Genomic DNA, 14,090 nt, shown 5'->3' with positions numbered 1-14,090 from the left:
TTTCGCATTTATAATAATGGTACTGATTTTTTTTAAATTAAACAACACCTTTTGACAACTTGCTAAATGTCAAATCGTAAAATAACTTTAAGTGTGTAATGTATGTGGTTCAGTTGTGTCATGTGAATGAGTCAATGAACTTCCTGCTTTTCTAAATCTGTATTATAAAACTAGTAGTTAACTAAATTTTAATTACTATAAAAAAACATTCCGACGAATTGAGAACCTCCTCCTTTTTTTGAAGTCGGTTAAAAATAAAATAAGTACCTAGAGGTGGGTACGACAGCGGCATCGTAGTACTATATATAATACATAGGTTATTCACAGAGTAGAGTGTTGCCAAATTTGGAATTTCATTTTCGGATTTTTCATGAGATTTACCTGTATCACCAAGGATTTATGTGGCGTAAAGTTAAAAAGTATTTAATGATACCCAATTTTGCTATAGATTAATTTTGATTTTGAATAGATAAACTACCGAATCCAAGAGTTTTTGTTTTAGATCGAATCTGTAAATTGTAAACGGTGTTTAAATGAAAGCGAATCATAAAATAAAAAGAGATGGACGACAAAAATATTGGCAAAGCGCCCCCTATCGTCAATAAATGATAGATCTACCGTCCGCCATTGCGTTCCGCCATTTTGCTAAGTCGGGAGTGAACGTAAAACAATTTTTATGTATTCCAATGTGGCAAATAGTTGTTTAGATAAAAATTAGTGTTTTAGTACACTAATGGCTTGCTTAAATACCCTTAAGTTAGAAATTAAGACTTTAGAACAAGTGTTTCCAAAAAACCATGAGCGGTTTCAGATAATGTCAGCTAGTGTCGATGAACTGACCTGCAGATTCGTTGGCAAAAATGGAAAGAAATATGAAATACACGCAAATATCACGGTAAGTAATCCATCTTTAATTAATTGAATACAGTCCGGACGAAAATTGGTCGTTGAAATTAACGATTGCGCGTATTGATTATCGTTAGTTGGGACAAAGGGTCGTGTTTATAGGGGCAGGGCTGTCAACAAAAAGGTTTACGGAAGTGCTATTTTATTCATAGTGTGGTTTATATCGCGTGTTATCGTGCATAAAACTGTATAAAGTACATGCGTTTGTTTATTTTGGTGTAGAGTTGGACATTTCCAAGTTGTGCGCGCAGGTGTAAACGACTGTATTATCTGAAATGATTTTGCGGTTCCGTGACGAATCATCATATCGATTACTAGAGTTTCAGTACAGTTTCGTGTTTCTTCGTGGTATCCGAGACCAGTTACAGCTATACTATCGAGGGTAATATCTGTTTTGTTTGTATAACGGTATAGATGCGCGATTTTGGGACAAAGGCTCTAATTCATGACTACCTGCCTGCTTTTTGTGACACTTCTGTAAAGCTTTACTGTTTTTTTTGTTTGCATCAGTGATCAAATTCAACTTGGACATCGTAGCGGTAAATTATTCATAGAACTTGTTTATGTTATTGTTTATCTGTTATCAATGGTTTTGACAGATAAAATAAACTTAACCTTGCCTACACAGCTTTTCTAACCAAAATAAAATAAATCGTATTGATTTAAATGAACACATCTAAGTTTAAAACTTAATTATTCCAAAAAAAAAATTAACTTCACCATGAGTATATCTATATATATATAAAAGGAAAAGGTGACTGACTGATCTATCAACGCACAGCTCAAACTACTGAACAGATCATGCTGAAATTCGGCATGCAGATAGCTATTATGATGTAGGCATCCGCTAAGAAAGGATTTTTCTTAATTCAACCCCTAAAGGGTTAAAATAGGGGTTTAAAGTTTTTAGAAATTAGGGGTTTAAAGAAATTTTGCAATTTACACTGACTGACTGATCTATCAACGCACAGGTCAAACTACTGGACTGGTGGTGGGTAGCCCTAATGGTGTTAAATAGGGCTTTAAAATTTGTGTTGTCCACGCGGACGAAGTCGCGGGCATAAGCTAGTTATACAATATTATTGTAATAAATTGTTGACAAAGTTTCGAGAGGAGATAACAATTCAAATGTTTACATATTAATAATACTTAATGTGCCTACTTAGTACTTATAGATAGGATGTTATGTAAATGTGTATTAGTTTTGTTACTTAATAATTAATTATTGAATTACTAATGAATAAAAACAACCTTTTACCAGTACCAGTACCAGTGTACATAACTAATTATTAAAATTAAACTTTTTTCTATGTATTTATTTACTATACAGAGAATTTTTTATCTTTGTCCTTCCATTTTATTTACAGAAGAGTGTTTTTACTGATTACTTTTCTTTACTGATTACTTACCAAATTGAAAAATGTGAAATTCCTATCAAAATCAACGGAAAGTTCTTCCTTTTGAAAGGAACTAAGGAGGTTAAGAAATTCTTCACAGTGTTATATATATGGTATAGTCCGTGACACATTGAGATGGCAATCAGGGTATGAGGCGGGCCGCTTCGGTTTAGCGCGGGGGGGTGTGCATTCCCTCACCGATTGACATCTCAAGCTGTCGCATATTACAGAAACATTATCAGTGTTTATAATAAATAATCATTGTCAACTTCAAACCAAAGCTACATGGTTCCAAACGTGGCTTGGTCTGAGAAAAATCTTGAATCACCATTTCTCTAAATATCTTCTTGTTTTAGTTACAAAAGTAATATTGATTATGAAAATTTTTAATTGTTTAAGTAACATTTATGTTATTTACATGATAGCTGTAGTGGTGACTTAAAACACTTTCTATTAGAATAGAAAGTCTTTTCTATAAAGGGGTGATAATCTAATGGTTAAGAGATGTAAGGCAATCACCTCTAACTTTTCAGAGCTATTTAATATACTTTGAAGCAATTAAATATCACTTGCTTTAATGATGAGGAAACTGGCATATCTGAGAGCTTTCCATAATGTTCTCAAAGATGTATATTGTCTGCCACTCTGCACTTGGCCCATGTGGTGGATTATAATAGCCTAAACCCTTCTCATTCTGAGAGGAGACCCATGACCGGCTGATAATGATGATGATGATACATAATGCATAGAAAAATAGTGCAGTAATTTTTTCCTTTCCTTATAGCCTTTTTCCTTATCTAAACTAAATTACCTCATAAAACTTTTTAATTAATAAAATTGTGATAGTTGCAATGTTATTGGCTGATAAAAGTTGCTCTTGCAAAAAATGGATTTAGCCAATAACTAAAGCAAAAGAAGTGTTGCTATTGTTGCGTTTCCTGTAGTTATCAAAGTTTTATAAATATGTAGGTCTTGTTTTGCTTGCATGCCGTAGTTGCTTACTTTTTACACAACTGCCCAAAAAAAGAATCGTAATGTTCTCAGTGTTCATGTATGTATGTACTATGTATGTCATTTTCTTTGTTCCACCATAACTTCTAAATACCTGAACAGATTTAAATGTATGGAGTTTCTTACATCATTCTGCTGATTCTGAGAGACACTTTCTATAAATTAAAAAAAAACAATATGGCAGAGCACTTGTGTTTCTAATTTTTAGGGCTCCGTACCTCAAAAGGAAAAATGGAACCCTTATAGGATCACTTTGTTGTGTCTGTCTGTCTGTCGGTCTGCCTGTCTGTCTGTCTGTCTGTCTGTTTGTCGGTCTGTCAAGAAACCTACAGGGTACTTCCCGTTGACCTAGAATCATGAAATTTGGCAGGTAGGTAGGTCTTATAGCAGACATTCGGGGAAACACAAAAAAAATTAAATTGTGGTCATGAACGAATAATTAGTATTTCCAATTTTCGAAGTAAGATAACTATATCAAGTGGGGTATATGAAAAGTCTTCACCTGTACATTCTAAAACAGATTTTTATTTATTTTTATGCATCATAGTTTTTGAATTATCATGCAAAATGTTGAAAAAATACGACTAGTACGGAACCCTCGTTGCGCGAGCCTGATTCGCGGTTTTTTTAATACTGTTACTTTTCTTGTTTCGTCAGACAGGAAAGAAAGGATTACAATGTGGGTTTATGTACACACTCTTAAGCCTCGTACTCACTAGGGGACAAATGTCGCGTGACGCGAGTCGCTAGAGATGTCGTTGGGCGACAACGTGGGGTGATGTCGACTAACGTCGCCAGACATCTTGTCTCGCTCGCGCCCTTTTTCATCCACTCACACAACACAAAGTCGCGAATGTTGCCAGACTTATCAGGCGACGTCGCCCGACTTCGCCTAGCGACATTTTGTCCTTTAGTTAATATTTTTTTTGTTCCATTACAAGTTAGCCCTTGAATGCGATCTCACCTCGTGCTCTTAGATGATGGAATCTAAGACAGAAGAGAGCTAACTAGGAAGAGATATGGCAATTTTACTAAACCTATACATCAGTCTTATAGGTGTTTACGTGGCGATTTTTCAGCCGGTAGGGGGATAACTAGCCACGGCCGATGCCTCCTACCAGACCAGCCCCCCGATTGTGTAAGAATAACCATTTCATCGCTATCGCAATCGTTAAGAAATTCTGCCCTTTGATTGGTTGATTCGCTGTTTAAATTTTTTCACAGCCAATCAAAGGGCAGCATTTCTTGACGATTGCGATAGCCATGAAATGGTTATTCTTACACAATTGGGGGGCAGATCAGAGACAATTTAGAAATAATAAATTCTCAAACTGCCCCTGCCAGGAATCAAACCCGGGATCTCCCACTTTTAAGACCACAGTGCTCACCATTGCGCCAGGGAGGCTTTACAGTCATTTGAAAAGTTGCAATATTATTTTCTTATCTCTTTCAACAATATGTAGATAAGGTTAACTACTTATAACAAGGAAATGTCTTAAAGGTTACTTTCATCAGGATGTGATATTTATTTTCGTAAATATAAATATGTACTATAGGTTGGATTTGAATATATGAATTAGGTACCTAAGTTAAATCTAAGTTTGTTGTACTGGGCCTCTCACTGTTCAACTGCTGTGCAAAGTCTAAAGTAATGAACGTGTATGGTGGCGCGATCTCGGGATTGCCTATGTCAATCAAACAGGCTGATTGATTGAATACATAGGTATAGTATAATAAATAATTCGTTATTTATTAGTTTGCTACTACCATGGTTAACTTTATTAGTGTTTACCTTATCAAATAAAGATTTGTTCTTGTTATTATTGTAAATACATACTGCTTCATGACACTCACAAGTACCTACATCGATGCTCACACGTCATAAGTTGACAAACTTTGTTCCTAAACATTCGCCGACAGGTTCACGACAGTTGGGAAACTTCTAACAAAGCTTCGAGGCTTCGACGTCACTGGCAAGCATCAAATGTTAGTACATTTTTTCGCTAAGTAGCCCTAAGGTAGCCCAATTTTTCATTGATTTCACGTCACCATAGCCTTATGTTTGACATATCGTCGATTCAGGATCAAACCGAGAGTTCCCTCACTCTATTTCACTCTGACTAGGGAAAGAACAGCAGTTCAAGGTTTTAATTTATCAACCTCGAACTCTGACCTACGCGCACTATACAGCGGGCACTCGTTAAAGACTTTGTTCACGTTTTTGGGTAGCGTAGGGTACAACAACTGAAATAACTGCTAGGCCTAATACGCCGAGATTTCATTGTTATGACAAGTAGGTCAAGCAGACTATCTGTTCTTGGCATCTTACTTCCTATATGCTATTCAGTGCAGCTAGCCTATTCAGTTCTGTTATGCATAAAGTCACAAAAGTTAATTGGCACACATTCATACGGACATTCAAAATGTACAAGTATCGTCGAAACGGACCGGCATTTGAATTATCAAATGATTAACAATTTTAACTGAGTTTGATGAAATCTATAAATGATATAAATGAAAGGAAATATTTTGAGTTTATTAACTAAATATTGAAGAGTTAAAAGAATATTGAAAAATACCATAAATTCAGCAAATCGCCACAATTGAGATTGTAATAATGATTCATGTAGATTTTCCAAGCTGCTGGTAACTGTAGCTGTCCACTCTGTTCAGTCCTCGACATATATACCTACTTATGAACTAAGCAGCTGTGACGGACAGATGGACGAAGTCACAGCATAAGGGTGCCTTTTTATCATTTTGGTACGAATTCTAAAAATACGCAGTAGACTGCATCATATTATTATAGCTTTTTACTTCCAAATAGTTCTTCTCGGTAGGAAAGGCATTCCGAACCAGTGGTAGATGCATCCGACTATTTGTAAGTACTTGTAAAAGTTTATACGAATAAAAAAGATTTTTATTTTTTTATTTTTATTTTAATAATCCATAATATTAAAGTTTCAAAGCATGAAAATCGCATACAAATTGCGAGCTTTTTGGCACGCTTTAAGTTTGCCGGCCTAGCGGGCGCTTTATAGATCAAGTGCAATAAGAAAGGTTTTGACTAATGATTATTAATTTTTATACTAATCAAAAAACTCCGTTAAAAATTAACTGTTATTTACTAACTTTAAAACTAACTTTTTCTTTCCCTGTCTTTTACCTTTAAAAATTCAACTAAACACTATCCAAGTTATTCAAGTTAGCTTAGCTCTCACATTCTATTTGATCGATAGTAAAGCAACCTTGAGTTTTATCTTTGTAAAACCACAAACATAATATTATGAAAGGTATTTTTAACAACTTCATATAAAATATACATCCCTGCCTCAGTGAGTGACTGAAACGCACATAAAGAGGAGGGGGGACCTTCAACAAAATATTATGTGTCTGTGGATTTCAAGATTTCTGTGAAAATGTGTACAGTACGCGGCTGAAAGTAATGTACATCGGCCTTTAGAATGACATTTCGGCTTTGTAGAGCGTTGACTCTGTCACTTATACCTATATGACGTTTAGTCTCAACGACCGAGACAGTGCTCTACAAATCTGCTAACTCCTTCCAAAGGTCGATGTACATTACTTTCGGCCGCGTACTGTAGTTTTAAAGTTATGGTTTTTTATAAGTTTACATGTAGGTAAGCTGTGATAGCCTAGTGGTTAGGACGTCCGCCTTCTAATCGGAGGTCAGGGGTTCCATCCCGGGCACGCACCTCTAACTTTTCGGAGTTATGTGCGGTTTAATTAATTAAATATCACTTGCTTTAACGGTGAAGGAAAACATCGTAAGGAAACCTGCATGCCTGAGAGTTCTCCATAATGTTCTCGAAGGTGTGTGAAGTCTACCAATCCGCACATGGCCAGCGTGGTAGACTATGGCCAAAACCCTTCTCTCTGAGAGGAGACCCGCGCTCTGTAGTGAGCCGGTGATGGGTTGATCATGATGATGATGATAAGTTTACATACAAATCTTTCACTCGGTGTAACTTCGAAACTACACGTTTTTTTACACTGTGGTAACTGGTAACGGGTCATGAGGACAATTGTATACAATATGGGAATTTTGTTATAGGAAACGTACCCCAACACACCACCCGTATGGTTCGCCGACAGCGAAGATCCAATTGTGACGAATGCTGTGCAGATACTCAGCAACACACAAGGACGAGATAACCATGTCATAAACCAGGTAAACTTTTTACTCGACTGTGGCGAAGCCCAAAAGGAGGGTTATGTTTTTGACCCGTATGTGTATGTTCGTTCCTATGCCCGCTCATATCTAAGCAACGATTTTGATAAATGATTAGATTAGTCATTAGATTCCTCTTGATGGCGCAGTGTCACTGGATACATAAAATTCTTGATTCAAAATAGCGGATTTTTAAAAAGCGCTTTAAAAAGATACAGAGCAAACCGAAGTCGGGATTTTTTGAAAACCTTTTATATTAATTAGTATGTGCAAAAAATGTTATTAGTAACAAATAATTACTTATTTATTTTTCTTTCAAACAATAAATTTTACATAGTTTCCTATAGTCCGCGACATGTCGAGATGGCAATCGCGGAGGGAACACCCCGTACACCCGCACGTCCCCCTCGCTATCCCGGTACCGGCGAGTGCGGGTGACATGCGGGTGTGCGGGGCGTCCTCTCGCCTCATACCCCGATTGCCATCTAGACTTGTCGCGCACTATAATACAATTTTATAGGAAAATATTTTTAGCGCTTTCGACGCAATTTCGTGCGTTTATCCATACTTCCATACTTGATACTAATATTATAAATGCCAAAGTGTCTGTCTGTCTGTCCGTCTGTCTGTCTGTCTGTCTGTCTGTCTGTCTGTCGGTCTGTCTGTCTGTCTGTCTGTCTGTCTGCCTGTCTGCTAGCTTTTCACGGCCCATCCGTTAAAGCGATTTTGATGAAATTTGGTATAAAGATAGCTTCCATCCCGGGGAAGGACACAGGCTACTTTTGATCCCGGAAAATTAAAGAGCTCCCACGGGATTTTTAAAAACCTTAATCCACGCGGACGAAGTCGCGGGCATCATCTAGTAAAGTATAAGCTACATATATATAAGAAAATACAATATTGATTAAAAATTTAAAATGTCTTTATTTTGTTTAAAAATATTGTTTCTTTTTGCAATAATTAACGTAAAATCAAACGTTGATTTGTGCGATTAAAACGTCGCACATCTCGCTCTTGAGTATGGCGTGCCCGTAAATGTTGATCGAAATAGCATTCTTACTACCACGTGATACCGACGAAAGCATTCTTAAAATGTTGTTTTACGAGTATAATAATGACGCCAATTCTCTTCTGTTTCTCTAAACTAAATTTAGAGTATCTGCATCTTTTTTTTTAAATATTACTAAAAAAGGACGGAACATGAATTTTACATTTAAAGACTAAATATTTGTGTACGCTACGAATTTAAACCATAGGCTCGCGACTAGTAGCTAAAGTCACGAGGTTTGACGGCTCTAAAACTGTGTCTGTCCTATTCATATTACATTAGTAAGAAGAGGATGCAAATACTCTAAATTTTATGTGTGCTCAGAATCAGCACCAATAGAAGCCATGTAAGCCGAGACCTCACGAGATCAGTAGTCCGTGTACTAACTGTATGCAAAATACTGTATCCGCCTTTGTGCCAGGTTTCAGCTTACAAGCCAAGTCTTGTGTGTTTCTGTAGCTTTTATGTAATTTCCCAGGTGGGCATATTGTTAAGGGAACTATGCAAATTACACGGCGTGCCGGAACCGCCGGACTTGGACTCTTTGTCGCTACCCCTCTATCCAGTACCACAAATGAGGTGATTTTTTTTAATTCACTAAGCGCGCACTTGGGGTAAGTCCAATTTGTTTCATAGAACTTGACGTCATCGGACAAAATGAGACAATTTCATCCTTATTTGTTCCATACTAGTATTTCCCCTCGCCTCAAACTTGCTTTTCTTTGACGCCATAAAAAACTTTGCATTTTCATGGCGGAATGTCATCGGGATTATTTTTAGGTCCTGATGACATTCCGCCACGAAAAAAAAAAGATTTTTATGGCGTCAAAGAAAAGCAAGTTCGAAGGGAAATGGTAGTACGTAAGTTCTATGGAACAAATTAGGATGAAATTGTCTCATTTTGTCCGATGACGTAAAGTTCTATGGAACAAATGGGACGTACCCCATTCTTGACCACGATCATACTGATGGGAATTCACGATGCGGTCTAATATGGGACGCGTTTGCCTCACTCAATCACTCTTCATGTGAATAGACAGACACCTTCTAGGCAAACACGTCTCATCTTAGGCCATATCATCGCTGATAATAATTGCAATGATATTATAAGAATATATGATGTATAGAAATATAGATAGTGTTCACCGAACCTTCGTGTTTGGCCACCTTCAACCGAACCTTCGCCTTTGGCCAAAATGGGCTGAAGTTGTGACCAAAGCCGAAGTTTCTAGCAAGCGTCGAAATAAGACGAACTGTTCTACCGACCGCTATCGCTGGTGTTTTACTATTATATTATTCACTTTTAGACAATCTTTCTTGGGTGTCCTCGGGGAAAACTGAAACTTCCTAGATCAATCTGGTAGTAACAGGAATGCCTCCCTTCGCAGAGTACCGAGCGTCACGTCAAACGGTGCGGAGTCCGGCACCGAAGAGGACGAGGAGATGGCCGCGGAGGAGGACGACTCGGAGGGGGAGGACGACTTGCCACTTGAGATGGTTGACGACGCTGGACGCAGCAACAAGGTCAGTGCAGTCTACAATATACAACCGATTTGCGTAACACCAACAAATATGAATTTGCGTGAACGCAGTGGTTTAGGAAGAGCTTAAGGTCTGTATTTAGAGCTGGAGTTAAAAAAGTTTAAATGTTTCAAATGATTTCCTTTGTATGGCCAACCCTCATATTATCGAGAGAAAGTTAAATTGAATAAAAAATATATAGATTTAGAAGAAGAATATACCATAGGTAGACTTGAATAGTCGTTAAGATTCCGAACACTGCTTCAGTGTAAGTCAATGAGGCGATATACTAGCCCGGTCATTCTGTCTTTTACATAGTAACTACAATAGCTACTCGATTGCAATTTGCCATCTTCGCAACACGCGATCGCCGTTGTTTATGAAGAACCATACGTGTATAAGTGCGTGCCTGTGTAATTTAGGTATTTAAAATATTGTACATCGACATTTAGAAAGAGACAGCGGTTTCGTAGAGCGCTGTCGCTGTTTTTGAGACCGACAAAACGTCACATAGGTATGAGTGACAGTGACAACGTTCTACAAAGCCGAAATCTCATTCTAAAGGTCGATGTACAGTACGCGGCCAAAAGTGATGTACATCGGCCTTTAGAATGACATTTCGGCTTTGTAGAGAGTTGTTTCTGTCACTCATACCTATATGACGTTTTGTTGGTCTCAACGACAGGGACAGCGCTCTACGAAACCGCTGTCTCTTTCTAAATGTCGATGTACATTACTTTGGGCCGCGTACTGTACCATATTTCATGCCGGCTTGCGTGTGTGCATGCATTTGAGGTCTTTCTTGATTTTCTATTTGGTAATTTGGTAATTCCCTTTTTTGGGACAACCCTCCACCTCCCATGGCCCCACCAACATCTCGGTTATATGGGCCGAATCGCGGTAGGGCGCCCGTTCGGTACTTGCTCTTGGCATTTTTCCGGGGCGCCTTCTTGACTAAAAGGGACAGTTTTGCGCCACAGACACGCATTCGGGTTTATGCCAGACAAGACTAATTTTACTGCAATTCCATGCAATTCGGCTGGGAAGATCGCCGCCTCTATACGTACAGTTGTACACCATCTATCGGAGTTAAGTAATGGCGGTGGTTTTCTCGGTTGAGATGCATGGAAAGCCGTACTTATTAGTTAGTATTTGTGATCTTTTTGTCTTCATGTTTTGTTCTTTGTTTTTTTTTCTGTACGTTTGTTTGGTGTTGTTGTGTTTTGCATAATTGTAAACTTTGCGCTATGGTGCCAAATAAAAGATTATTATAATAATTAATTCCAGGATGATATGGAGATAGAGCATTTAGCGACGTTAGAGCGGCTGAGGCAGAACCAGCGACAAGACTACCTGTCCGGCAGCGTGTCGGGCAGTCTACAGGCCACCGACCGCCTCATGAAGGAGCTGCGCGACATATACCGCTCGCACTCCTTCAAGAATAACATGTATTCTATAGGTGAGATCACTACCCTTATTATCACTACCCATGTTATAAATGCGAAAGAGTGTTTGTTTGGCGGTTTGTCCTTCAATCGCGACAGACACGACAGACAGACGGACAACGAAGTGATCATATCCTAGAAAATGCTTTTTCACTCTTTCTTTGAAGGCATGTAATATGTTACAGGAAATGTGGATGCTAGGTAGGCGGTCAGTACATTAGAAATATTGCGCGTAGATTGTATGACGACCACAAAAGTATGTTCTACAAAATTTGTGTGATAATGTGTTGATGTTGTGTATTACTTGCTTTTCCTGCTTCTTTAGTAGTAGGAGATCTGGCGGTGCACGTTGTACCATACAGATTTGTCTGTATTGTTGGATCATAGCAAAATAAGTTGGTAGATCTTTGTATATCATGAACTTTAACAAAGTAATACCTGTAACATTTAAATTTTGTAACCACTTCCAAAAAGGAGGTGGTTCTCAATTCGGCCCGGTTTTTATAAAATATATGTACACCGATTGTTTCGAGGTTTCTGGACCGAATTGCAATTTATTTTTTGTTTCCAGAGTTAATAAACGATTCACTCTATGAGTGGAACATAAGACTGCGCTCAGTGGACCCGGACAGTCCGCTGCACAATGACCTGATGCTGCTGAAGGAGAAGGAGGGCAAAGACTCAATACTGTTGAACATCATGTTCAAAGAGACGTACCCCTTCGAGCCGCCCTTCGTACGTGTTGTATATCCTATTATATCAGGTGAGAGGATACACTTTATTGGCCAAGTTACTTGGCAATGTCTAAGAGCGGGTTACGCACGCATCCGATCCGAATCCGCGAAAATATGGATATTAAAAACTCGGACCGAATTCGGATATTGTTTACGCATTCTGAATCCGAGGTAATAATGCGTTCATACAAACATTACTATAGGTAGACCAGAATCTCATGAAATGAAATTCCAAAGTTAGTTACCCTGTACTCCGTGAATATCCTATGTACATAATACTCTGTGGTGAATATTAATAATTCACTACAATATTCACCACAGAGTATTATGTACATAGGATTATTCACAGAGTATAGCGTTGCTAACTTCGAAATTTAATTTACGTATTTTTATGTGATTCTGGTCTACCTATACGGCTACTTCGGCCTGAATATTTCTTCCGAATTGGAGACTCACGGATGACGGAGAGAAATCGGATGACTGACTAGTACATATGGATCCGATACACTTGGCCAATGCATAGGGCTACTTGGCATATAGTTACGATGTATTATATTATTGCCTTGATGAGTATTGCCATTAGAACGATTTTTTATGCATCGTAAAATATAGTTATATTTTTGATTTCCACCAATATTAATAAAAATTAAATACTTTGTGAATCCAAATGGTTTTTAAATTAGCTGGTTCCAACTTCGCCAACCTTTTCTTTAAGATAACCAACGTTTTCATCAATCTATTTGATATCCCACCTATAAAAATCGAAAAATGTACAGTGTAGTTATCACATTTTATTTTGAAAGAAATGTTCAGACATTTCTTTCAAAATAAAATGTGATAACATGTTGCTATAATATTTTGTTCATTGTAGGTGGTTACGTCCTCGTAGGCGGTGCAATATGTATGGAACTCCTCACAAAGCAGGGCTGGTCATCCGCGTACACAGTGGAAGCAGTTATAATGCAGATCGCCGCGACTTTGGTCAAGGGCAAAGCGCGCATCCAGTTCGGAGCTACCAAAGTGGTCTCCCAGTCACAGTACAGCCTGGCGCGCGCGCAGCAGAGCTTCAAGTGCCTAGTGCAGATACACGAGAAGAATGGTGAATCATTTTGATACTAGATGCATTTCACGATCCAATAGTACTTGTATGAGTTTATTTAAATGAAAATATTTCTATTCTTTTCTGATATTAATTTGAAAATCTTCTCTTCTTTCGGCAATTCTCTCCTTATTAAAAGTCTTTCTTTTTTGCTTTCTTGATTTTGTATCTTCAATATTAATCCTGGGTTTGCTCAAGGCTTCGATGAGCCAAAGACTGATCAACTGTGGTTCGAAGTTCGAATGCAATGTGATAAATTATGTTGTCTATGTCTAATAAATTAATATTTTTAAACGTAGACAATACAAAAGTGCATTACCACATTTCAGGTTGGTTCACGCCGCCGAAGGAAGACGGCTAATGCAGGTCGCCCGCCCTCACAGTAAAACTAACGTGCAACGTGCGTCGTTCACACCGTATACAAACACAAAGACGCGACGCGACGCGACTGTCGCATTCCAAGTTTGTATCATGTGTTGTGTACGGAACGGACACTCGACACAGTATTGTGTACTCTATCGATATAATATTAAGTGCTATTATGTCAGTGCGGACGTACCGAGAGACCTTATAAGACTTATAGAAAAAAATGTGTAATGTTTTTGTAATCATTAATTTTTCTCATCCAATTATCCATAAATACGGTAGCCTTAGACGTTACTGAAGTGTAAAGTTGGAGACAAAATTCTTTGCATTTCTTTTTAGTTAATGATGATGGAATAAAAGAAAACACCTGT

General features: G+C 38.0%; 1 protein-coding gene across 1 annotated transcript; it reads left to right on the top strand.

Moving 5' to 3' along the window:
* Window positions 1–608: 608 nt before the first annotated feature.
* Window positions 609–14,068, top strand: LOC117989855 (ubiquitin-conjugating enzyme E2 Q2). The gene is made up of 8 exons (XM_034977259.2): window positions 609–895; window positions 7,390–7,506; window positions 9,033–9,133; window positions 9,943–10,078; window positions 11,363–11,534; window positions 12,092–12,283; window positions 13,126–13,353; window positions 13,683–14,068. The coding sequence occupies exons 1-8, from the start codon at window positions 734–736 to the stop codon at window positions 13,712–13,714; spliced, it is 1,140 nt and encodes a 379-aa protein (XP_034833150.1). The 5' UTR covers window positions 609–733; the 3' UTR covers window positions 13,715–14,068.
* Window positions 14,069–14,090: the final 22 nt, after the last annotated feature.

The sequence above is a fragment of the Maniola hyperantus genome, chromosome 17 (genome assembly GCF_902806685.2).
Source record: "Maniola hyperantus chromosome 17, iAphHyp1.2, whole genome shotgun sequence".
Classification (NCBI taxonomy): Eukaryota; Metazoa; Arthropoda; class Insecta; order Lepidoptera; family Nymphalidae; genus Maniola; species Maniola hyperantus.
Note: the sequence above shows the minus strand (reverse complement) of the source record. Positions and strands in the feature narration are given on the sequence as shown.